General features: G+C 45.1%; 1 protein-coding gene across 1 annotated transcript in view; it reads right to left on the reverse strand.

Moving 5' to 3' along the window:
* Positions 1 to 23,321, reverse strand: part of SELENOF (selenoprotein F) — a 57,892-nt gene extending 34,571 nt beyond the window's left edge. The window contains exons 1-2 of the mRNA XM_038745309.1: positions 23,217 to 23,321; positions 10,831 to 10,998 (exon numbers count right to left, since the gene is read on the reverse strand). Of these exons, the coding sequence (XP_038601237.1) occupies positions 10,831 to 10,998; positions 23,217 to 23,321 (273 nt within the window). The remainder of the gene's footprint in view (positions 1 to 10,830; positions 10,999 to 23,216) is intronic.
* Positions 23,322 to 27,644: the final 4,323 nt, after the last annotated feature.

Below are 27,644 nucleotides of genomic sequence, written 5' to 3' on the forward strand. Positions count from 1 at the left end.
GCATTTTCAATGCATTCAATTCTGAAATGTAGGGATTTTAGATTCACGAAAAAATGTTACAGTAAGCTCACACTCCTTTACCAATTCCAGGCATGGATCCAGGGCAGAGGGACATTCCCAAATTTTCCAACAATCAATCAGTGGTGTTTATTAAGTCCTTGCTATACTAAGCGTTTGGAAGAGTACAATACAACAGAGTTGGTAGATGTGTTCCCTGCCCACAAGGAGCTTACAGTCTAGAGGGACAACGTGGTATTGAAAATGTGTAGGGAAAGTCATATGCTACAGAAAAGTTGACACTGTACTACTATTAATTCTTGGGATTTCACTCCTGAAGACTTAAAAAATAAGCACATGATGGAAGCATAAGTAGTAACTCGTTGTCATAGCTATAATGTAACAACTGTAATATTTTTTAAGCATGTATTATGTACCAAGCATTGTAGCAACTATTGGGGTTGGTACAAGGCAGTCAGGTTGGACACTGTTCCCATCCTTCACTGAGTTCACCATCTAAAAGTGAGGAAGAACAGGTATTTTTAATACCCGTTTGGGTTTTAAGTGACTAACCCAAGGTCACACAGCAGACAAGTGGCAGATCCGGGATTTGAACCCCTGACCTCTGACTCCCTCAGCTGTAAAATGGGGATTAAGACTGTGAGCCCCCCATGGAACAACCTGATCTCCCTGTAACCTTCCCAGCGCTTAGAACAGTGCTTTGCACATAGTAAGCGCTTAATAAATGCCATCATCATTATTATTATTATTGTAACCTCCCCAGCGCTTACAACAGTGCTTTGCACAAAGTAAGCACTTAATAAATGCTATTAAAAAAAAAGCCACAGGGAGGACAGGGTTGGGTGGGAAGTTGAGGAATTCTGTTTTGGACTTGTTAAGTGTGAGGTGAGCTGAGGTGAGAAGGACATCCAAGTAGAGATAACCAGTTTTGTTGTCTGTCTCCCCCTTCTAGAGTGTGAGCCCACTGTTGGGTAGGGAACGTCTCTATATGTTGCCAACTTCGACTTCCCAAGTGCTTAGTACAGTGTTCTGCACACAGTAAGCGCTCAATAAATACGACTGATTGATTGATTGATTGAATGAATGAAGGCAGGAGGAAATGCACACAGTAAGTGCTCAATAAATACGATTCATTGAGAGAGATCTGGGCTGGAAATATAGATTTGGAAATCATCTGCATAGAGTTGGGAGTGAATGAGGTCTCCAAAGGAGTGGGCGTAGATGGAGAATAGAAGGGGACCCTGAACTGAGCCTTGAGGGACCCTCACAGTTAGGGGATGGGAGGCAGAGGAGGTGCCCTATGACAGAGACTGAGAAGGAGCAGTCAGAGAAATAGGAGGGACAGTGCCAGTGAAACCGAGATTAGATAGTGTTTCCAGGAGAATGGGGTTAAGTATCAGCTGGCCCACCACTTGCATCTGTTCTTTATGGCTTCCCACCAGCATATAAAAATTTCAAACATATATATCACACCTCTTACAAAAGTGTAGCATCCTCACTGTTAATCTGTATAACAAATCCTTCAAAAAAATTGTCAGTTATTGCTGGTACTCCGAGTGCATTTTTAAAATGTGAGGATGTTAATCTGGAAATTAAAGATGAATTAGCTAGACTACCAAAGTAAGGATAGCATTTTAAAGACACGCTTGGCACAAAACTAACTGCTTTCTTGTATTTGTGGCACAGGTTTTCCCAGATGGTTGATCAGGTTTATAGGAGAATACTGGAGAAAGTTGAGTAATATGCCAAGTCTATTGTAAATGAATAATCTCTTTTTTACGTTATTTAAAGAAGTAACTTCTATCTTCATAAATTGGTCATACAATTGTAGTCGATGCATCTGGCTGCACGTAATGTGTGTGACTGTATTTTTACCAACATTTAAGATAATACTGAAGTATATTGATTTATGAAGAGTTCACCAACTCCGCTATGCCGTCCTCTCCCAAGCGCTCAGTACCGTGCTCTGCACACAGTAAGTGCTCAATAAACACGACTGATTGATAGAGTGATAGAAGGGCAAAACTTCTAGAACATCCATCCTAAAAAAACCCCTCTCTTGACCCCACCTCACCTTCTAGTTATCGCCCCATATCCTACTGTTGGGTAGGGACTGTCTCTATATGTTGCCAACTTGTACTTCCCAAGCGCTTAGTACAGTGCTCTGCACACAGTAAGTGCTCAATAAATACGATTGATTGATTGATTGATCTAGAACCTTAAAGAGCAACTTCCTTCTCTCTCTGCTGCTGCGGACCAGACATCACCCCGCTATGGACTTCTACCAAAATCCATTTTGCTGCAAACAGGTCCTCTGCCTGCCAGTGGCCCTGATGATATGGGTTCCCCTCCCAGCAAACCCCCGTTTTTATCCACCCTCCAACTCTCCACGACAAAGAGATCCGCCATGGGGGCACCTCGCTGATGTTTGGGTCTGCCCTCTCCGCCAGGCCATCCGAACCCTCAAAATCAGCATCAACAATGAGGGGTGGAAAGTGGGAGGTCCTCCGACTTGGGCAATGGGCGTCTAGCACCCCCTGTGCGGACCGCTCCGTGCCCTCTACATCAGGGTTGGTGGGTGGGGCGAAGAGGCAAGGTCCCAGGCTGGGGGGTCCTGGAGAACCCAATGCTTGGCCTGGCAGGAAGTGTGATGTCTGTCCAGACACCGGCCACCCTTCCTCCTGCTTGAGAAGGGGAGTGGGAAAATGAGCTGAATTTTTCAATTTATATATATATATATATATACATATATATATATATAAATGTATATATATATGTAAATAAATTGAAAAATTTAATTATTTTGATTAAGGTTTTATATATATATATATAACTTTAATAATCATAATTATCATGGCATTTAAATGTGTACTACATGCCCAGCACTGTACTGAGCACTGTAGTAGACACAAGACAATCGGAAAGGACTCAATCCCTGTGCCACATGGGGCTCACGGTCTATGCAGAAGGGAGGTTGGGAATTACACCCCCATTTTACAGATGATGAAACTGAGGCCCAGAGAAGTTGAGTGACTTGCCTGTAGTTGGCAAGTGGCAGAGCACTGCACTAAGCGCTTTGCGGAGTACATTCCACCAGAGGTGGTAGATATCGGAGGTAAGGGGGGAGCAACCGAGTATATGGCTATGTATACATCACTGTTTTGGGAGTGGGGTCAGTGCCAAAGTACTTACAGAGTGTGGATTATTATTATTGTTATTATGGTATTTGTTAAGTGCTTATTTTGTGCCAGGTACTGTACTGAGAGCTGATCCAAGTGCATTAGAGACTGAACAACTGGGTTAGGGACGGAGAGTCTTTCATTCCTTCATTCAATCGTATTTACTGAGCGCTTACTGTGTGAAGAGTCCAGGATAGCTTCCCTCCTAACCCCTCTGGGAAAGGCCACCAAGGAGGCTGGCTCTTGGCAATGCCAGGAAGTGCTCATTCATTTAATCGTATTTACTGAGCGCTTACTGTGTTCAAAGCACAGTACTAGCACTTGTGGGAGTACACTATAACAGACACATTCCTGCCCACAATGAGCTCACGGTCTAGAGGGGGAGACATACATTAATTAGGTTAGGGAGGGAGAGTCTTTCATTCCTTCATTCAATAGTATTTACTGAGCGCTTACTGTGTGAAGAGTCCAGGATAGCTTCCCTCCTAACCCCTCTGGGAAAGGCCACCAGGGAGGCTGGCTCTTGGCAATGCCAGGAAGTGCTCATTCATTTAATCATATTTACTGAGCGCTTACTGTGTTCAAAGTACAGTACTAAGCACTTGTGGGAGTACACTATAACAGACACATTCCTGCCCACAATGAGCTCATGGTCTAGAGGGGGAGACATACATTAATTACAGACAGATAAGTATGTGCTGTGGGGATGGGAGGGAGGATGAATGAAGGAGCAAGTAAGAGCAGTGAAGAAGGGAGTGGGAGAAGAGAAGAGGAGGGCTTAATCAGGGAAGGCTTCTTGGAGGAGATACGTTTACAGCTTATGCCAGGACTGGTGACATGCCCAGGCAAATCAGAGCATTCCCAGTTTGGCCTGCTTTAAAAATCAGGTTGAACTGTCTTGGGGCTAAGAAAAGGGGCTGCGGGAAGACGCTGCCTGGAGGATATTGGGTAACACAATAGTAATGAGTAACACAATGAGAAGCAGAGTGACCTAATGGAAAGGGCAGGGACCTGGGTTCCATTCCTGGCTCTTCCACTCATCCGTTGTGTGACCTTGGGCAAGTCACCTCACTTCTCTGGGCCTCAGTTCCCTCATCTGTACAGTGGGGACTACGACTGTGAGCGCTGTGTGGGATAGGGGCTGGATCCAACCCGATTATCTTATATCTACCCCGGCACTAAGTACAGTGCCTGGCACATGGTAAGCAAACAAATGCCACAAATGATTATAATAAGACTTCCAAGGTGGACTCTGATTGTCTCTTTGACCCAAGAAGGTGTCCTGTAAGGAGTGGAATGCATCCCATTGCCAGCGTGGCCTAATGGCAACAGAATGGGCTTGGGAGTCAGAGGTCGTGGGTTCTAATCCCAGCTCCATCACTTGTTTGCTGTGTGACCTTCGGCAAGTCACTTAACTTCTCTGTGGCTTGGTTGCCTCATCTGTAAAATGGAGATTGAGACCGTGAGCCCCACGTGGGACAACCTGATTACCTCACAGCTACCCCAGTGCTTAGAACAGTGTTTGGCACATAAATACCATCATTATCATCATCATCATCAGTGTGTTGATGTCAAATCATCATCATCATCAACCGTATTTATTGAGCGCTTACTGTGTGCAGAGCACTGTACTAAGCGCTTGGGAAGTACAAGTTGGGGAAGTACAAGTTGGAATCTGGATTCCTCGGGAAATCAAGAGCTTTGTTTGTGCTTTAACACAGTGATGTCCGGTGTGTGGCCATCAGATTTAGTGGGCAGTAGAATTTTTCCAGACATACTTTTGGATTCTGGTGTAGAACATCTTGAACCTACACAGCATTTAGAAGGCTTTAAATGAAGGTGGCTTTGGGCCCTAATGAATTACGTTTCTCTGGGAAAACTGGAATTTTTTTGCAACTGGCTATGAATCCCAAGTGCAGGAGCAGATTCACGATGAAAGTGGAGTTCCTCGGTGTCTCTAGCAATGGCTGGCTTCTTGACAATAACAATAATTATACTAGTAATGGCATTTGTTAAGTGCTTACTATGTGCCGGGCACTGTACTACGCACTGGGGTAAATACAAGCAAATTGAGTTAGACAAAGTCACCGTCCCATGCAGGGCTCACAGTCTCCATCGCCATTTTACAGATGAGGAAACTAAGGCCCAGAGAAGTGAAGTGACTTACCCAAGGTCACACAGCAGACAAGTGACAGAGCCAGGATTAGAACCTTCTAACTCCCAGGCTGGGGCTCTATACACTATGCTAGTAGCAAGACGGTGCTTGCCTCTGAGGGGAATTTCTCTGCCAGTCTCTGAAGGAATCTGTTGATAAAGTCCACTTGGTACCTGTTGATGAGGATATCCATAATTCACCTATCTGATGTACCACTCTTTAGGCCCCAGCCGGAAAAGAAGATGGACAGATGTAGAGTTTTGTTCGCTCAGGCTCAGGCTCTCAGGCCTGAGGCTCATATCTCTACTGTTTTTTGTTAATTTGTTGTCGCCTTCTCTTATAGGTGATTTTCAGGGAAGAGGCAAATGCTGGCTTTTGCCTGTCTGCCATCACTGGTCTTTGGGCTAGGACCACAACTGGCTTGAAATGATGGGGCCGTACCTACAGGTGAGCTTGTGGCATCCGCCACGGGTATATCATGCCCCTTCCTTCCTCTCCCCCTCGTCCCCCTCTCCATCCCCCCCATCTTACCTCCTTCCCTTCCCCACAGCACCTGTATATATGTATGTACATATTTATTATTCTATTTATTTATTTTACTTGTACATATCTATTCTATTTTGTTAGTATGCTTGATTTTGTTCTCTGTCTCCCGCTTTTAGACTGTGAGCCCACTGTTGGGTAGGGGCTGTCTCTATATGTTGCCAACTTGTACTTCCCAAGTGCTTAGTACAGTGCTCTGCACACAGTAAGCGCTCAATACAATTGATTGATTGATTGATTGATTGATCCACCATTTGTCTAGGCCTGCTCAGGGAGTTGGAGGTCAAAAGCTCCTTGAGGGGAGGGAGAGTGTCTACCAGTGCTACTGTGTGGCACTCTTCAAAGTACTTAGTACAATGCTCTGTATACACAGTAAGTGCTCAGTCAAATACCACTGATTGATTGATAAGGGGAAAACAACAAGCTGCCTCCTCTGCAGTGACAGGAAACCAGAGGAAATCAAGTTTTAATGCAGTGGGTCCCCTGCATTATAATCCTAGCCCTTAGTCCCAGGCCTGGCACATAATAAGTGCTTAATTACCATACCGAAAAGCCAAACCGACAGACAGGGGTTGCTGCTGGAATCAGTTGTGGGCACAAGTGCTGTTTAAACCGCTGTTTACGTCAAATTTTGCCCAAACCTGTTAGAGGCAATCAATATTCCAGGTGAGGTCAGGCAGCCTCCAGCACTAGTCCAGAGTCAAAAATGTGGGAGGATAAGTGACACCTAACACTTGTGAAATGTACCTACCAACTGTTACACTATACTGTCCTAATAATAATAACAATGATGGTATTTGTTAAGCGCTTACTCTGTGCAAAGCACTGTTCTAAGCGCTGGGGGGGCATAAAGGTGATCAGGTTGTCCCACGTGGGGCTCAGAGTCTCAATCCCCATTTTACAGATGAGGTCACTGAGGCCCAGAGAAGTTAAGTGACTTGCCCCAAATCACACAGCTGACAAGTGGTGCAGCAGGGATTAGAACCCATGACCTCTGACTCCCAAGCCCGGGCTCTTTCCACTGGGCCACACTGCTTCTTAGCATTTATACAGTGTTCTGCACCCAGTAAGCACTCAATGAATACCATTAATTGATTACAAGATAACATTTCCTGCTCTCTGTCCTCATCCTGCCTAAGGTCATCCACAGTACAATCCGACCACAATATTCCTATTGTTTTAAGTACGCAATTTTTTACCCATGTCTGTGTTATGATTGTTTATGGTGTCCTTACATACAATGCCAAACCCCCCTGCCACCGTTTATAGCTTGGCATCGTAGAATGCCTTCAGCTTCATTCCACTTCCCAAGACTCAAAGATACCAGAGCCCTAGCACTCAATGAGCATCTCCCTTCACCAATTTGATTTTTTTAAGCGTCTTATTTAAGTGTAGAACCACGTCTATCTTGGTTTTGCTTTCTGCGCATTTCCATACCTGATGGGTAGACCCCATTTACCCTTCTCTTGCCTTATAGGCAAGAGAAGCAGCGTGGCTCAGTGGAAAGAGCCCGGGCTTTGGCGTCAGAGGTCATGGGTTCAAATCCCAGCTCCGCCAATTATCACCTGTGTGACTTGGGCAAGTCACAACTTCTCTATGCCTCAGTGACCTCATCTGTAAAATGGGGATTAAGACTGTGAGCCCCCCGGGGGACAACCTGATCACCTTGTAACCTCCCCAGCGCTTAGAACAGTGCTTTGCACATAGTAAGCGCTTAATAAATGCCATTATTATTATTATTATTATTATTATTATTATTATTATAGGCCCCTTCACAGCCCCACCTACTGAGAGATTATTGTGTGAGCACTGTACTAAGCCCTTGGGACAGTACAATACGACAAAGTAGGTAGTCGTGTTCCCTGTCCATAAGGAGCTTATACTCTGGAGGCAGACGTTAATTTAAACAAATTACAGATATGTACACAGGTACCAGCCAATCAATCAATCGTATTTATTGAGCACTTACTGTGTGCAGAGCACTGTACTAAGCGCTTGGGAAGTACAAGTTGGCAGTATATAGAGACAGTCCCTACCCAACAGTGGGCTCACAGTCTAAAAGGAGTCAAACGAGCAGAGACCTGGGAAGCAGAAGGACCTGGGTTCTAATCCCAGCTCTGTCCCTTGCCTGCTGTGTGACTTTGGGCAAGTCACTTCACTTTGCTCCACCTCAGTTCCCTCATCTCCAAGATGGGGATTCAATACCTGTTCTCCCTCTCACTTACAACCACGAGCCCTGTTTGGGACTTGATTATCTTGTCTCCACCCCAGTGCTTGGTAATAATAATAATAATAATGGCATTTATTAAGCGCTTACTATGTGCAAAGCACTGTTCTAAGTGCTGGGCACTGTTCTAAGTGCTGGTACAGTGCTTGGCACAAAGTACTTAACAAATACCATAGTTATTTACTACTATTAAGAATGTTGTGGGGTTGAGTTTGGGGTGAATAACAAGCACTTAGTATAGTGCTCTGCACACAGTAGGGGGTCAATAAATATGATTGAATGAATGTGCTTAAAGGGTTACCTAAATGCATAGGTGAACCACAAGGCAGCAGGAATAGGGGGAAAGAGTAATTAACCAGGGAAGGCCTCTTGAAAAATATGAGACTTTAATAAGACTTTGAAGGTGGTGAGAGTGGTGGTCGGTCCTATTTGGAAGGAGGAGGAGGGCATGGGGTCAGTGGTGAGACAGACGAGATCGAGGCACAGTGAGTGACATGGCACTTCAGGACCTTGTACCTGAAGTGAAAATAGAGTCTATCTTTTGGCACCGTCCTTCTAGGAGGGAGGCGTCGCTCCCCACCTGGTGACCTTCTCTGACACCTTGAGCCCACATTGTCTCTGACTTTCCATTTGCCCAGAGACTGAACTCCTTGTCTTCCCTCCCAAACCCTGCCCTCTCCCTGATTTTCCCATCTCTGTTGACGGCACTACCATCCTTCCCATCTCACAAGCCCGCACCCTTGGTGTCATCCTCGACTCCGCTCTCTCATTCACCCCTCACATCCAAGCCGTCAACAAAACCTGCCGGTCTCAGCTCCGCAACACTGCCAAGATCCGCCCTTTCCTCTCCATCCACACCGCTACCCTGCTTGTTCAAGCTCTCATCCTATCCCGTCTGGACTACTGCATCAGCCTTCTCTCTGATCTCCCATCCTCGTGTCTCTCCCCACTTCAATCCATACTTCATGCTGCTGCCCGGATTGTCCTTGTCCAGAAACGCTCTGGGCATGTTACTCCCCTCCTCAAAAATCTCCAGTGGCTACCAATCTGCGCATCAGGCAGAAACTCCTCACCCTGGGCTTCAAGGCTGTCCATCCCCTCGCCCCCTCCTACCTCACCTCCCTTCTCTCCTTCTCCAGCCCAGCCCGCACCCTCCGCTCCTCTGCCGCTAATCTCCTCACCGTACCTCATTCTCGCCTGTCCCGCCATCGACCCCCGGCCCACGTCATCCCCCGGGCCTGGAATGCCCTCCCTCTGCCCATCCGCCAAGCTAGCTCTCTTCCTCCCTTCAAGGCCCTACTGAGAGCACACCCCCTCCAGGAGGCCTTCCCAGACTGAGCCCCTTCCTTCCTCTCCCCTTCGTCCCCATCTCCATCCCCCCATCTTACCTCCTTCCCTTCCCCACAGCACCTGTATATATGTATATATGTTTGTACACATTTATTACTCTATTTATTTTGCTTGTACATATCTATTCTATTTATTTTATTTTGTTAGTATGTTTGGTTTTGTTCTCAGTCTCCCCCTTTTAGACTGTGAGCCCACTGTTGGGTAGGGACTGTCTCTATATGTTGCCAACTTGTACTTCCCAAGTGCTTAGTACAGTGCTCTGCACACAGTAAGCGCTCAATAAATACGACTGATTGATTGAATAGGGCGAAAGAGAGCTTAACCAGGGAAGGCCTCTTGAAAAAGATGTGACTTTAATAAGACTTTGAAGGTGGTGAGAGTGGTGGTCGGTCCTATTTGGAAAGAGGAGGAGGGCATGGGGTCAGTGGTGAGACAGACGAGATCGAGGCACAGTGAGTGACAAGGCACTTCAGGACCTTGTACCTGAAGTGAAAATAGAGTCTATCTTTTGGCCCCGTCCTTCTAGGAGGGAGGCGTCGCTCCCCATCTGGTGACCTTCTCCGACACCTTGGGCCCACACTGTCTCTGACTTTCCATTTGCCCAGAGACTGGAGCCAACAGTCACCTGCAGTGAGCCCACAACAAGCTGCCTTACTATTGTCTGTGATCCTGCAAACAACAGGGAAGAGACTGGTGAAGACTGACGTGCTCTAATTGAGGACAGGTGGTTGCCAGTTAACTCTCCCTGTTCTACCTGGTAACGGGCCTGGACCAATCAATCACTGCCACATAGAGCCCCAGCTGCGACACCTAAGGCAGATAAAAGGTGCTCGTTTTGAATGGCGAGGAAGCAAGCAGCAAGAAAAGCAGGAGCGGCATTCAGGAAGGAAGCAGAGAGAGAAGCGGTATATGGAAGAGGCTTTCAGCGTCAGCGGTTTGTATTGCCAGGAACTTCTCCCAACCTTCTGCCGTGAGATCAATGGAATGGGCTCGCTTGACCAGCAGACTGATACTGGACCCTTGGTGGTGGAGTTGAGTGAGTGAGAGTGTGTGTATGTCACTCCCTTGCACGTTGGTAAAACTAAGTAAAAAAACTTTCCACAGTAAGCTTGTTGGTGCGGTCTGACTCTCTACACGTCACTGAGGCTACTCTGGTCCAGGAAAGGCCCGGTTGGTACATGCCAGGGGTTCGTGACAGAGGCTGAGATGGTAGCGAAACCAAACGCAACTTGGGCATAGATCTTCCCCGAGAGAATTTACAGAACAATTAGGGGTACTTGATTCTATTTCACCTTAACAGACACTTTATTCCTGTTAAAATGTATCATCCAATTCAAAGAAAAGTGTCGAAAGAATACCTTTCTGCTTTCAAATTGGGCCTCTTCTTGACAACATTCTCTGCAACTGGGATCCAGTTGAGTCAAACTAAACTGCCCAAGAAGATCACAAGAACTGCAGAGTAGGTTACTGGAAAATCCTAGTTCTCGGCATGCTTCGGATGATAATTCTGTCCCACATGCAGATATCTGAAAGTAAATACATAGTTGAAGGAGATATAAATTTATGCATCTTAAACATATTTTTCTACCACTGTTAAAACACTCCTCTAGCACAAAATTGCAACATGATAAATTTTTCTCTTTTTATTTTTTAAAAAACCTTTTGGACAACTAGAGCATGATTCCACAGAGACACTCTACACCTGACAACTTTCATTGGGGCAGAAGACTATAACCATGCATTTATTGAACACTTCATTTTGGACAATTTTCTTCTACCTTACTTGTACAACACTTACACTGATTTCTCTAAAAACATACCAACTAGCTATTGTAGATGCAGCTGTTCAAATCAACTCTTCTGGGGGAAGAAGAGGGATGGTGACTGCACCTAGAGTTAATGCTAAAAGTTAAGGATTATAGCCATTCTTATCGTCATCAGTAGTCATTATGTAGTCACACATGCTCGTTACTGTACTGGGCACTCGAGGGATTTACACTTTTGACATGATAGGCAGCTCTACATGAGCAGGCAGAAGTGAGAGAGAACCTTACAAACACAAATGAGTAAACAATCAGATGTATACGAAGAAGCAACACAGTCTAGTGGTTAAAGCAAGGGGCTGGTAGAAGACCTGGGTTTTCGATACCATCTCGGCCATTTGTCTGCTGTATGACTCCAGGCAAGTCATTTAACTTTTCTGTGCGTCAGTTACTTCAACTGTGAAATGGGGATTAAGACTGTGAACGCCATGAGGGACATGGACTGTATCCAACCTGATTTGCTTAGGGTGGGAGGGCGAGAAAGGAAGGGATGGAGAGGAGGGTGAGAAAGGAAGGGATGAGGGTAAAGTGGGGGTGAGAAAGGAAGGGATGGAGAGAGGAGAGTGAGAAAGGAAGGGTTGAAGGGAAAGTGGGGGTGAGAAAAGAATGGATGGAGAGAAGAGAGTGAGAAAGGAAGGGTTGAGGGGAAAGTGGGGGTGAGGAAAAAAGAATGGATGGAGAGAAGGGAGTGAGAAAAGAAAGGATGGAGAGGCGGGGTGAGAAAGGAAGAGAGGGGCGTGAGAAAAGAAGGGGTGGAGGGGGGAGAGAAGGAAAGGGTGGAGAGGGGGAGAGAAGGAAGGGATGGGGGTGAGAAAGGAAAAGATGGGGGTGAGAAAGGAAAAGATGGGGGTGAAAAAAGGGAAGGAGAGGGGGTGAGAAAGGAAGAGATGGAGAGAAAAGGGCGAGAAAGGAAGGGATGGAGGGACGGGTGAAAAAGGAATAATAATAATGATAGTATCTGTTAAGTGCTTACTACGTACCAAGCACTGTTCTAAAAAGAAGGGAGTGAGAGATGAGAGAAAAAAGGGAAGGGTGTGTGTGGGGGGGGGGACAAGAAAGAAAAGGATGGAGAAAGTGGGTATGAAAGGAAGGGATGGAGAGAAAGAGGGGCGTGAGAAAGGAAGGGATGGAGAGGAGGAGGAGAGGGAAGGCAGGCAGGGAGAAGGCAGGAGTGGGGAGGAACTGTTCGCTCGTTGTTGGGTAGGGATTGTCTCTGATGATGGCATTTGTTAAGCGCTTACTATGTGCAAAGTACTGTTCTAAGCACTGGGGAGGATACAGTGTGCTCAGCTCGTCCCACATGGGGCTCACAGTCTTAATTCCCATTTTACAGATGAGGTAACTGAGGCACAGAGAAGTGATTTGCCCAAAGTCACATGGCTGACAAGTGGCGGAGCTGGGATTTGAACCCATGACTTCTGACTCCCAAGCCTGTAGTCTTTCCATTGAGCCACACATCTCTATCTGTTGCTGAACTGACCTCTGACTCCCAAGCCTGGGCTCTTTCCATTGAGCCCCGCTGCTTCTCTAAAAGAAGGCCACTGGGAGTAGGATTCGAACCTGCGTGGGGAAATCCCCACTGGATTTCAAGTCCACCGCCTTAACCCCTCGGCCACCACAGCACACATACTGTACTTGGACTTTCATTCATTCATTCAATCATATTTATTGAGCACTTCCTATATACAGAGCACTGTACTAAGCACTTGGGAAGTACAAGTCGGCAACATATAGAGGCTGTCCCTACCCAAAAACGGGCTCACAGTCTAGAAGGGGAAGACAGACAACAAAACATGTGGACAGGTGTCAATACTGTCAGAATAAATAGAATTATAGCTATATGCACATCATTAATAAAATAGAATAGTAAATATGTACAAGTAAAATAGAGTAATATGTACAAATATATACAAATATATGAGAAGCAGTGTGGCTCACTGGAAAGAGGCTTGGAAGTCAGAGGTCATGGGTTCAAATCCCAGCTCCACCAATTGTCAGCTGTGTGACCCTGGGCAAGTCACTTCTCTTCTTTGTGCCTCAGTTCCCTCATATGTCAAATGGGGATGAATTAATTAATCAATGATGGCATTTGTTAAGTGCTTACTATGCGCAAAGCACGGTGGAGGATACAAGGTGATCAGATTGTCCCACGTGGGGCTCACAGTCTCCATCCCCGTTTGACAGATGAGGGAACCGAGGCCCAGAGAAGTGAAGTGCCTTGCCCAAAGTCACACAGCTGACAACTGGCACAGAACAGTGCTTTGCACATAGTAGGCGCTTAATAAATGCTATTATTATTATTATTAGAACCCATGACCTGTCACTCCCAAACCCTTGCTCTTTCCACTGAGCCACATAACAGGTCTGAAGACTGTGAGCCCCCTGGTGGGACAACCTGATCACCTTGTATCCTCCCCAGCGCTTAGGACAGTGCTTTGCACATAGTAAGCGCTTAATAAATGCCATCATTATCATTATTACTACTATTATTACATTATATTTTAATATATTATTATTATACAAGTGCTGTGGGGAGAAGAAGGCGGTAAGGCACAGGGGGGAGGGCGACAGGGAGGAAAAAGGGGGCTCAGTCTGGGAAGGTCTCCTGGAAGAGGTGAGCGCTTAGTCAAGTGCTACACACCCAGGGAGTGCTCAAATACGATGGAGTGAATGAATGAATGAATGAACGACAGCAGGCAGCAGCCTTAGACCACAAGCCACGCGTCCGTGAGGCGGCTCCTCATTCATTCATTCCACTGTATTTGTTGAGTGCTTACTGTGTGCACAGCACTGTACTAAGCGCTTGGGAAGTACAAGGTGGCGACATATAGAGAGGGTCCCTACCCAACAATGGGCTCACAGTCAAGAAGGGGGAGACAGACAACAAAAAAAACATGTAGACAGGTGTCAAAGTCGTCAGAATAAATGGAATTATAGCTATGTGCACATCATTAACAAAATAAATAAAATAGTAAATATGTACAAGTAAAATAAATAGAGTAATAAATCTGTACAAACATATATACAGGTGCTGTGGGGAGGGGAAGGAGGTAGGGCGGGGGGGGATGGGGAAGGGGAGAGGAATGGGAGGCTCAGTGTGGGAAGGCCTCCTGGAGGAGGTGAGCTCTCAGTAGGGCTTTGAAGGGAGGAAGAGAGCTAGCTTGGTGGATGTGTGGAGGGAGGGCATTCCGGGCCAGGGGGAGGACGTGGGCCGGGGGTCGACGGCGGGACAGGCGAGAACAGGGTACAGTGAGGAGGTTAATAATCATAATAATAATTTTGGTATTTGTTAAGCTCTTACTATGTGCCAAGCACCGTTCTAAGTGCTGGGGGAGATACAAGGTGATCAGTTTGTCCCATGTGGGGTTCACAGTCTTAATCCCCATTTTCCAGATGAGGTTACTGAGGCCCAGAGCAGTGAAGTGACAATCATCAATCGTATTTATTCAGCGCTTACTATGTGCAGAGCACTGTACTAAGCGCTTGGGAAGTACAAGTTGGCAACATATAGAGACAGTCCCTACCCAACAGTGGGCTCACAGTCTAAAAGGGGGAGACCGAGAACAAAACCAAACACACTAACAAAATAAAATAAATAGGATATATATGTACAAAATAGGACAGGTATGTACAAATAGGATAGATATGTACAAATCTATATGTACAAATAATGATGGTGTTTGTTAAGTGCTCACTATGTGCAAAGTACTGTTCTAAGCGCTGGGGAGGTTACAAGGTGATCAGGTTGTCCCACCGGGGGCTCACAGTCTTAATCCCCATTTTACAGATGAGGGAACTGAGGCCCAGAGAAGTAACTTGCCCAAAGTCCCACAGCTGACACGTGGCGGAGTGAGGATTCGAACCCACGACCTCGGACTCCCAAGCCCGCGCTCTTTCCACTGAGCCACGCTGCTTCTCTGGTTAGTGGCAGAGGAGCGGAGGGTGCGGGCTGGGCTGGAGAAGGAGAGAAGGGAGGGGAGGTAGGAGGGGGCGAGGGGATGGACGGCCTTGAAGCCCAGGGTGAGGAGTTTCTGCCTGATGCGCAGATTGATTGGTAGCCACTGGAGATTTTTGAGGAGGGGAGTAACATGCCCAGAGCGTTTCTGGACAAAGATGATCCCGGCAGCAGAGTGAAATATAGACTGAAGTGGGGAGAGACAGGAGGATGGGAGATCAGAGAGGAGGCTGATGCAGTAATCCAGTCGGGATAGGATGAGAGAAGCAGCGAGGCTCAGTGGAAAGAGCCCGGGCTTGGGAGTCCGAGGTCATGGGTTTGAATCCCGACTCCGCCACCTGTCAGCTGGGTGACTTTGGGCAAGTCGCTTCACCTCTCTGTGCCTCAGTTACCTCACCTGTAACTTGTACATATTTACTATTCTATTTATTTTGTTAATATGTTTTGTTGTCTGTCTCCCCCTTCTACACTGTGAGCCCGCTGTTGGGCAGGGACCGTCTCTAGATGTTGCCGACTTGTACTTCCCAAGCGCTTAGTACAGTGCTCTGCACGTAGTAAGCGCTCAATAAATACGATTGCATGAATGAATGAATGAGAGATTGAACCAGCAGTGTAGAGGTTTGGATGAAGGGGACATTTTATCAATCAATCAATCAATCGTATTTATTGAGCGCTTACTATGTGCAGAGCACTGTACTAAGCGCTTGGGAAGTACAAATTGGCAACACATAGAGACAGTCCCTACCCAACAGTGGGCTCACAGTCTAAAAGTGGGAGACAGAGAACAGAACCAAACATATGTTTTCTTGTCTATCTCCCCCTTCTAGACTGTGAGCCCACTGTTCGTTCATTCATTCATTCATTCCTATTTATTCATTCATTCATTCAATCGTATTTATTGAGCACTTACTATGTGCAGAGCACTGTACTAAGCGCTTGGGGAGGATACAAGGTGACCAGGTTGTCCCACGGTTGGGTAGGGACTGTCTCTGTCTGTTGCCAACTTGTAATAACAGTAATAATAATAATAATGGTATTTGTTAAGCGCTTACTATGTGCAAAGCACTGTTCATTCATTCATTAATTCAATCGTATTTATTGAGCGCTTACTATGTGCAAAGCACTATTCATTCATTCACTCATTCAATTGTATTTATTGAGCACTTACTGTGTGCAGAGCACTGTACTAAGCGCTTGGGGAGGATACAAGGTGATGAGGTTGTCCCACGGTTGTGTAGGGACCGTCTCTATCTGTTGCCAACTTGTAATAATGACATTTATTAAGCGCTTACTATGTGTAAAGCATTGTTCACTCATTCAATCGTATTTATTGAGCGCTTACTATGGGCAAAGCACTGTTCATTCATTCATTCAATCAATCGTGTTGAGCGCTATGTGCAAAGCACTATTCATTCATTCATTCAATCTGTTGAGCGCTTACTATGTGGAAAGCACTGCTCATTCATTCATTCGTATTTAGTGAGCGCTTACTGTGTGCAGAGCACTGCAGTAAGCGCTTGGGGAGGATATGAGGTGATCAGGTTGTCCCACAGTTGGGTAGGGACCATCTCTATCTGTTGCCAACTTGTTATAATAATAATAATAATAACAATAATAGTATTTGTTAAGCGCTTACTATGTGCAAAGCACTGTTCATTCATTCAATCTTATTGAGCGCTTACTATGTGCAAAGCACTGTTCATTCATTCATTCAATCGTATTTAGTGAGCACTTACGGTGTGCAGAGCACTGTACTAAGCGCTTGGGGAGGATACAAGGTGATCAGGTTGTCCCACGGTTGGGTAGGGACCGTCTCTATCTGTTGCCAACTGGTAATAATAATAATAATAATAATAATGGTATTTGTTAAGTGTTTACCATGTGCAAAGCACTGTTCATTCATTCAATCGTATTGAGCGCTCACTATGTGCAAAGCACTGTTCATTCATTCATTCCATTGTATTTATTGAGCGCATATGGTGTGCAGAGCACTGTACTAAGCGCTTGGGGAGGATACAAGGTGATCAGGTTGTCCCACGGTTGGGTAGGGACCGTCTCTATCTGTTGCCAACTGGTAATAATAATAATGGTATCTGTTAAGTGTTTACTATGTGCAAAGCACTGTTCACTCATTGAATCGTATTGAGCGCTTACTATGTGCAAAGCACTGTTCATTCATTCATTCCATCGTATTTATTGAGCACTTACTGTGTGCAGAGCACTGTACTAAGCACTTGGGGAGGATACAAGGTGATCAGGTTGTCCCACGGTTGGGTAGGGACCATCTCTATCTGTTGCCAACTGGTAATAATAATAATGGTATTTGTTAAGCGTTTACTTTGTGCAAAGCACTGTTCATTCATTCATATTGAGTGCTTACTATGTGCAAAGCACTGTTCATTCATTCAATCATATTTAGTGAGCGCTGACGGTGTGCAGAGCACTGGACTAAGCGCTTGGGGAGGATACAAGGTGATCAGGTTGCCCCACGGTTGGGTAGGGACCATCTCTATCTGTTGCCAACTGGTAATAATAGTAATAATAATAACGGTATTTGTTAAGCGTTTACTATGTGCAAGGCACTGTTCATTTTCATTCAATCGTATTGAGCGCTTACTATGTGCAAAGCACTGTTCATTCATTCAATCGTGTTGAGGGCTTACTGTGTGCAAAGCACTGTTCATTCATTCATTCAATCGTATTGAGCGCTTACTATGTGCAAAGCACTGTTCATTCATTCATTCAATCGTATTTATTGAGCACTTATGGTGTGCAGAGCACTGTACTAAGCGCTTGGGGAGGATATGAGGTGATCAGGTTGTCCCACGGTTGGGTGGGGACCGTCTCCATCTGTTGCCAACTTGTAATAATAGTAATAATAATAACGGTATTTGTTAAGCATTTACTATGTGCAAAGCACTGTTCATTCATTCAATCATATTGAGCGCTTACTATGTGCAAAGCACTGTTCATTCATTCAATCGTGTTGAGCGCTTACTATGTGCAAAGCATTGTTCATTCATTCATTCAATCATATTTACTGAGCGCTTACGGTGTGCAGAGCACTGTACTAAGCGCTTGGGGAGGATACGAGGTGATCAGGTTGTCCCACGGTTGGGTAGGGACCGTCTCTATCTATTGCCAACTTGTAATAATAGTAATAATAATAATAATAATAATGGTATTTGTTAAGCGCTTACTATGTGCAAAGCACTGTTCACTCATTCATTCAATCGAATTGAGCGCTTACTATGTGCAAAGCACTGTTCATTCATTCATTCAATCGTATTTAGTGAGCGCTTATGGTGTGCAGAGCACTGCACTAAGCGCTTGGGGAGGATACAAGGTGATCAGGTTGTCCCACGGTTGGGTAGGGACCGTGTCTATCTGTTGCCAACTTGTAATAATAATAATGATGGCATTTGTTAAGCGCTTACTATGTGCAGGGCACTGTTCTAAGCGCTGGGGGGATACATGGTGATCAAGTTGTCCCACATGGGGCTCACAGTCTTCATCCCCATTTTACAGATGAGGGAACTGAGGCCCAGAGAAGTGAAGTGACTGGCCCAAGGTCACACAGCAGACACGTGGCGGAGCTGGGATTCGAACCCATGACCTCTGACTCCCAAGACCGGGCTCTTTCCACTGAGCCACGCTGCTTCTCTAGTAATGATAATAACGGTATTTGTTAAGCGCTTGCTATGTGCAAAGCACTGCTCATTCATTCATTCAATCGTATTTACTGAGCGCTTACTACGTGCAAAGCACTGCTCATTCATTCATTCAATTGCATTTATTGAGCGCTTACTATGTGCAAAGCACTGTTCATTCAGTCAACCGTATTTACTGAGCGCTTACTATGGGCAAGACATTGTTCGTTCATTCAATCGCATTTACTGAGCGCTTACTATGGGCAAAGCACTGTTCATTCATTCATTCAATCGTATTTACTGAGCGCTTACTATGGGCAAAGCACTGTTCATTCATTCATTCAGTCGTATTTACTGAGCGCTTACTATGTTGAAAGCACTGTTCATTCATTCATTCAATCATATTTATTGAGCGCTTACTATGTGCAAAGCACTGCTCATTCATTCATTCAATCGTATTTACTGAGCGCTTACTATGGGCAAAGCACTGTTCATTCATTCATTCAATCGTATTTACTGAGCACTTACTATGTGCAAAGCACTGTTCATTCATTCATTCAATCGTATTTACTGAGCGCTTCCTATGGGCAAAGCACTGTTCATTCATTCATTCAATCGTATTTATTGAGCGCTTACTATGGGCAAAGCACTGTTCATCCATTCATTCAATCGTATTTACTGAGCGCTTACGGTGTGCAAAGCACTGTTCATTCATTCAATCGTATTTACTGAGCGCTTACTATGTGCAAAGCACTGTTCATTCATTCATTCAATCGTATTTACTGAGCGCTTACTATGTGCAAAGCACTGCTCATTCATTCATTCAATCGTATTTACTGAGCGCTTACTATGTGCAAAGCACTGCTCATTCATTCATTCAATCGTATTTACTGAGCGCTTACTATGGGCAAAGCACTGCTCATTCATTCATTCAATCGTATTTACTGAGCGCTTACGGTGTGCAAAGCACTGCTCATTCATTCATTCATTCAATCGCATTTACTGAGCGCTTACTATGTGCAAAGCACTGCTCATTCATTCATTCATTCAATCGTATTTACTGAGCGCTTACTATGGGCAAAGCACTGCTCATTCATTCATTCAATCGTATTTACTGAGCGCTTACTATGGGCAAAGCACTGTTCATTCATTCATTCAATCGTATTTACTGAGCGCTTACTATGTGCAAAGCACTGTTCATTCATTCAATCGTATTTACTGAGCGCTTACTATGTGCAAAGCACTGTTCATTCATTCATTCAATCGTATTTACTGAGCGCTTACTATGGGCAAAGCACTGTTCATTCATTCAATCGTATTTACTGAGCGCTTACTATGGGCAAAGCACTGCTCATTCATTCATTCAATCGTATTTACTGAGCGCTTACTATGTGCAAAGCACTGTTCATTCATTCATTCAATCGTATTTACTGAGCGCTTACTATGTGCAAAGCACTGCTCATTCATTCATTCAATCGTATTTACTGAGCGCTTACTATGGGCAAAGCACTGCTCATTCATTCATTCAATCGTATTTACTGAGCGCTTACGGTGTGCAAAGCACTGCTCATTCATTCATTCAATCGTATTTATTGAGTGCTTACTATGTGCAAAGCACTGCTCATTCATTCATTCAATCGTATTTACTGAGTGCTTACTATGTGCAAAACACTGCTCATTCATTCATTCATTCAATCGTATTTACTGAGCGCTTACTATGGGCAAAGCACTGTTCATTCATTCATTCAATCGTATTTACTGAGCACTTACTATGTGCAAAGCACTGTTCATTCATTCATTCAATCGTATTTACTGAGCGCTTACTATGGGCAAAGCACTGTTCATTCATTCATTCAATCGTATTTATTGAGCGCTTACTATGGGCAAAGCACTGTTCATCCATTCAATCGTATTTACTGAGCGCTTACGGTGTGCAAAGCACTGTTCATTCATTCAATCGTATTTACTGAGCGCTTACTATGTGCAAAGCACTGTTCATTCATTCATTCAATCGTATTTATTGAGTGCTTACTATGTGCAAAGCACTGCTCATTCATTCATTCATTCATTCAATCGCATTTACTGAGCGCTTACTATGTGCAAAGCACTGCTCATTCATTCATTCATTCAATCGTATTTACTGAGCGCTTACTATGGGCAAAGCACTGCTCATTCATTCATTCAATCGTATTTACTGAGCGCTTACTATGTGCAAAGCACTGCTCATTCATTCATTCAACCGTATTTACTGAGCGCTATGGGCAAAGCACTGTTCATTCATTCATTCAATCGTATTTACTGAGCGCTTACTATGGGCAAAGCACTGTTCATTCATTCAGTCGTATTTACTGAGCGCTTACTATGGGCAAAGCACTGCTCATTCATTCATTCATTCAATCATATTTACTGAGCGCTTACTATGGGCAAAGCACTGCTTATTCATTCATTCAATTGTATTTACTGAGTGCTTATGGTGTGCAAAGCACTGCTCATTCATTCATTCAATCGTATTTACTGAGCGCTTCCTATGTGCAAAGCACTGCTCATTCATTCATTCAATCGTATTATTTACTGAGCGCTTACTATGTGCAAAGCACTGTTCATTCATTCATTCAATCGTATTTACTGAGCGCTTACTATGGGCAAAGCACTGTTCATTCATTCATTCAATCGTATTTACTGAGCGCTTACTATGGGCAAAGCACCGTTCATTCATTCATTCAATCGTATTTACTGAGCGCTTACTATGTGCAAAGCACTGCTCATTCATTCATTCAATCGTATTTACTGAGCGCTTACTATGGGCAAAGCACTGCTCATTCATTCATTCAATCGTATTTACTGAGCGCTTACGGTGTGCAAAGCACTGCTCATTCATTCATTCAATCGTATTTATTGAGTGCTTACTATGTGCAAAGCACTGCTCATTCATTCATTCATTCAATCGCATTTACTGAGCGCTTACTATGTGCAAAGCACTGCTCATTCATTCATTCATTCAATCGTATTTACTGAGCGCTTACTATGGGCAAAGCACTGCTCATTCATTCATTCATTCCATCGTATTTACTGAGCGCTTACTATGGGCAAAGCACTGTTCATTCATTCATTCATTCGTATTTACTGAGCGCTTACTATGGGCAAAGCACTGCTCATTCATTCATTCAATCGTATTTACTGAGCGCTTACTATGGGCAAAGCACTATACATTCATTCATTCAATCGTATTTACTGAGTGCTTACTATGGGCAAAGCACTGCTCATTCATTCCTTCAATCGTATTTACTGAGCGCTTATTATGGGCAAAGCACTGCTCATTCATTCATTCAACCGTATTTACTGAGCGCTTACGGTGTGCAAAGCACTGTTCATTCATTCATTCAATCATTTATTGAGCGCTTACTATGGGCAAAGCACTGTTCATTCATTCAATCGTATTTACTGAGCACTTACTATGTGCAAAGAACTGCTCATTCATTCATTCGATCATATTGAGCGCTTACTATGCGCAAAGCACTGCTCATTCACTCATTCAATCGTATTTACTGAGCGCTTACTATGTGCAAAGCACTGCTCATTCATTCATTCAATCGCATTTACTGAGCGCTTACGGTGTGCAAAGCACTGCTCATTCATTCATTCAGTCGTATTTACCGAGCGCTATGGGCAAAGCACTGCTCATTCATTCATTCAATCGTATTTATTGAGCGCTTACTATGTGCAAAGCACTGCTCATTCATTCATTCAATCGTATTTACTGAGCGCTTACTATGTGCAAAGAACTGCTCATTCATTCATCCAATCGTATTTACTGAGCGCTTACTACGGGCAAAGCACTGCTCATTCATTCATTCAATCGCATTTACTGAGCGCTTACTATGGGCAAAGCACTGCTTATTCATTCATTCAATCGTATTTACTGAGCGCTTACTATGGGCAAAGCACTGTTCATTCATTCATTCAATCGTATTTACTGAGCGCTCACTATGTGCAAAGCACTGCTCATTCATTCATTCATTCAATCGTATTTACTGAGCGCTTACTATGGGCAAAGCACTGTTCATTCATTCATTCAATCGTATTTACTGAGCGCTTCCTGTGTGCAGAGCGCTGTACAAGGTGATCGGGTTGTCCCACGGTTGGGTAGACACTGTCTCTGTATGTGGCCTAGTTGTACTTCCCAAGCGGTTAGTACAGTGCTCCGCAGAGGGTAAGCGCTCAATAAGTACGACTGACTGCTGACTGACTGACGGAGAGGGGCGGATGTCGGCGATGGGCCCCCCGCCCGCCCGCCCGCCCGCCGCGCTCCGACTCACCGCCTGCAGCGCCAAGGCCGCCAGCAGCCGCAGCCACGGGCCCGGTCCCGGTCCCCGCCTCACCCGAGGCCCAGCCGCCGCCGTGGCCGCCTCAGCCGCCGCCATCTTCCCCCGCCCCCTTCCCGCTCCCGGGGGCCTTCTCCAGAGCAGGCTGCCCACCGATCCGCCTGATCGCCCGGACCCCCCCGGACCCCTTCCTCACGCCTCTCTCGCTTCGGAAAAAAAACCCGGCTCTGCCGTCCGCCCTTCCGGCGAATCTCCGGCTTGTCCTCCGACCGAGAGCGGCGGCCGCACCCGTCGGGCGGCCGTTTCCGCGCAGGCAGTACGCCGGACACCTCGGTCCTCCCCTTTCTCCTCTCAGGCCCCCCCTTGCTGCATTCATTCATTCAATCGTTTTAGGCCCCCTCCGCTTCATTCATTCATTCATTCATTTATTCAATCGTATTAGGCCCCCTCCGCTGCATTCATTCGTTCAATCGTATTAGGCCCCCTCCGTTTCATTCATTCATTCAACCGTATTAGGCCCCCTCTTTCATTCATTCATTCAATCGTATTAGGCCCCCTCCGCTGCATTCATTCGTTCAACCGTATTAGGCCCCCTCCGTTTCATTCATTCATTCAACCGTATTAGGCCCCCTCCGTTTCATTCATTCGTTCAACCGCATTAGGCCCCCTCCGCTTCATTCATTCACTCATTCATTCAACCGTATTAGGCCCCCTCCGCTTCATTCATTCGTTCAACCGTATTAGGCCACCTCCGCTTCATTCATTCGTTCAACCGTATTAGCCCCCCCCCCGCTTCATTCATTCATTCAATCGTATTAGGCCACCTCCGCTTCATTCATTCATTCATTCATTCAATCGTATTAGGCCCCCTCCGCTGCATTCATTCATTCAACCGTATTAGGCCCCCTCCAATGCATTCATTCATTCATTCAACCGTATTAGGCCCCCTCCGTTTCATTCATTGTTCAACCGCATTAGGCCCCCTCCGCTTCATTCATTCATTCGTTCAACCGTATTAGGCCCCCTCCGCTTCATTCATTCGTTCAATCGTATTAGGCCCCCTCCGCTTCATTCATTCATTCATTCATTCAACCGTATTAGGCCCCCTCCGCTTCATTCATTCATTCAACCGTATTAGGCCTCTTCCGCTTCATTCATTCATCCACTTAATCGTATTTATTGAGCGCTTACTGTGTGCAGAGCACTGCACTAAGCGCTTGGGAAGTCCAAGTTGGTAATATATAGAGACGGTCCCTACCCAACATAGGGCTCACAGTCTAGAAGGGGGAGACAGACAACAAAACAAAACATATTAACAAAATAAAATAAATAGAATAAATTCGTTCAGCCGTATTAGGCCCCCTCCACTTCATTCATTCATTCGTTCAACTGTATTAGGCCCCCTCCGCTTCATTCATTCATTCATTCAATCATATTGGGCCCCCTCCGCTTCATTCATTCGTTCAATCGTATTAGGTCCCCTCCGTTTCATTCATTCATTCAACCGTATTAGGCCCCCTCTGTTTCATTCATTCATTCAATCGTATTAGGCCCCCTCCACTGCATTCATTCGTTCAACCGTATTAGGCCCCCTCCGTTTCATTCATTCATTCAACCGTATTAGGCCCCCTCCGCTTCATTCATTCGTTCAACCGCATTAGGCCCCCTCCGCTTCATTCATTCATTCAACCGTATTAGGCCCCCTCTGCTTCATTCATTCATTCATTCATTCAACCGTATTAGGCCCCCTCCGCTTCATTCATTCGTTCAACCGTATTAGGCCCCCTCCGCTCCATTCATTCATCCATTCAACCGTATTTATTGAGCGCTTACTGTGTGCAGAGCACTGCACTAAGCGCTTGGGAAGTCCAAGTTGGCAACATATAGAGACGGTCCCTACCCAACATAGGGCTCACAGTCTAGAAGGGGGAGACAGACAACAAAACAAAACATATTAACAAAATAAAATAAATAGAATAAATTCGTTCAGCCGTATTAGGCCCCCTCCGGTTCATTCATTCATTCATTCAACCGTATTAGGCCCCCTCCGCTTCATTCATTCGTTCAACCGTATTAGGCCCCCTCCGCTTCATTCATTCGTTCAACCGTATTAGGCCCCCACCGCTTCATTCATTCATTCAATCGTTTTAGGTCCCCCTCCGCTTCATTCATTCATTCACTCAATCGTATTAGGCCCCCTCCGCTTCATTCATTCATTCAATCGTATTACGCCTCCTCCGCTTCATTCATTTAGAACAGTACTTTGCACATAGCAAGCGCTTAATAAATGCCATCATTATTATTATTATATTCATTCAGTCATTCATTCAATCATTCATTCAATTGTATTTATTGAGCACTTACTGTGTGCAGAGCACTATACTAAGCGCTTGGGAAGTACAAGTTGGCAACATATAGAGACAGTCCCTACCCAACAGTGGGCTCACAGTCTAGAAGGGGGACATTCAATCATATTTATTGAGTGCTTACTGTGTGCAAGGCACTGTACTAAGCGCTTGGGAAGGACAAGTTCATTCATTCAATCGTATTTATCATCAATTGTATTTATTGAGCGCTTACTGTGTGCAGAGCACTGTACTAAGCGCTTGGGAAGTACAAATTGGCAACATATAGAGACAGTCCCTACCCAACAGTGGGCTCACAGTCTAAAAGGGGGCGGGGGGTTATTGAGCGCTTACTGTGTGCAGAGCACTGTACTAAGCGCTTGGGAAGTACAAGTTGGCAACATATAGAGACAATCAATCATATTTATTGAGCGCTTACTATGTGCAGAGCACTGTGCTAAGCGCTTGGGAAGTACAAGTCGTCAACATATACAGTCCCTACCCAACAGTGGGCTCACAGTCTAGAAGGGGGAGACAGAGAACAAAACCAAACATATTAACAAAATAAAATAAGTAGAATAGATATGTACAAGTTAAATAAATAGACTAATAAATATGTACAAAAATATATACAGGTGCTGTCGGGAAGGGAAGGAAGTAAGACGGTGGGGATGGAGAGGGGGACGAGGGGGAGAGGAAGGAGGTCCCTACCCAATAGGGGGCTCACAGTCTAGAAGGCTAGACTCACATTTATTAAGCGCTTACTATGTGCAAAGCCTTGTTCTAAGCGCTGGGGAGGTCACAAGGTGATCAGGTTGTCCCACGGTGGGGTCACAGTTTTAATCCCCATTTTACAGATGAGGGAACTGAGGCACAGAGAAGTGAAGTGACTTGCCCAAAGTCACACAGCTGACAAGTGGCAGAGTCGGGATTTGAAAGCCTGACTCCAAAGCCCGGGCTCTCTCCCCTGAGCCACGCTGCTTCCCCATTCATTCGAGAGACGACGAGCCCTCGTTTATTTTTGTTTAAGGATCACACCCACTCGTCGGAGTCGACCAATCACGTTTACGTTTTCTGTGATCGGCGGCGGAGGCGGCCAATCGGAGGGGGGAGCGTGAGGGGGCGGGGGCGGCGACCAATCAGCTCGGCGGGAGGAGGGAGGGGCCTGGCTGAGGGCGGGGGAGGTGCAGTGGGGGAGCGGCGGGGCTAGGGGGCGGGGCTAAGGGCGGCGCAGGCGCAATCAATCAATCAATCAATCGTATTTATTGAGCGCTTACGGTGTGCAGAGCACTGTACTAAGCGCTTGGGAAGTCCAAGTTGGCAACACATAGAGACAGTCCCTACCCAACAGCGGGCTCACAGTCTAAAAGGGGGAGACAGAGAACAAAACCAAACATACTAACAAAATAAAATAGAATAGATATGTACAAGTAAAATAAATAGAGTAATAAATATGTACAAACATATATACCCAACAGTGGGCTCACAGTCTAGAAGGGGGAGACAGAGAACAAAATCAAACACATTAACAAAATAAAATAAATAGAATAGATATGTACAAGTAAAATAAATAAATAAATATGTACAAACATATATACCCAGCAGTGGGCTCACAGTCTAGAAGGGGGAGACAGAGAACAAAACCAAACATATTAACAAAATAAAATGAATAGAATAGATATGTACAAGTAAAATAAATAAATAGAGTAATAAATATGTACAAACATATATACCCAACAGTGGGCTCACAGTCTAGAAGGGGGAGACAGAGAACAAAACCAAACATATAAACAAAATAAAATCAATAGAATAGATATGTACAAGTAAAATAAATAAATAAATAAATAGAGAGGTGGAGCGGCAGGGATCAGGGCGGCGCAGGCGCAATCAATCAATCGTATTGAGCGCTTACTATGTGCAGAGCACTGTACTAAGCGCTTGGGAAGTACACGTTGGCAACATATAGAGACGGTCCCTACCCAACAGTGGGCTCACAGTCTAGAAGGGGGAGACAGACAACAAAACCAAACATGCTAACAAAATAAAATAGAATAGATATGTACAAGTAAAATAAATA

The sequence above is a fragment of the Tachyglossus aculeatus genome, chromosome 4 (genome assembly GCF_015852505.1).
Source record: "Tachyglossus aculeatus isolate mTacAcu1 chromosome 4, mTacAcu1.pri, whole genome shotgun sequence".
Taxonomy (NCBI): domain Eukaryota; kingdom Metazoa; phylum Chordata; class Mammalia; order Monotremata; family Tachyglossidae; genus Tachyglossus; species Tachyglossus aculeatus.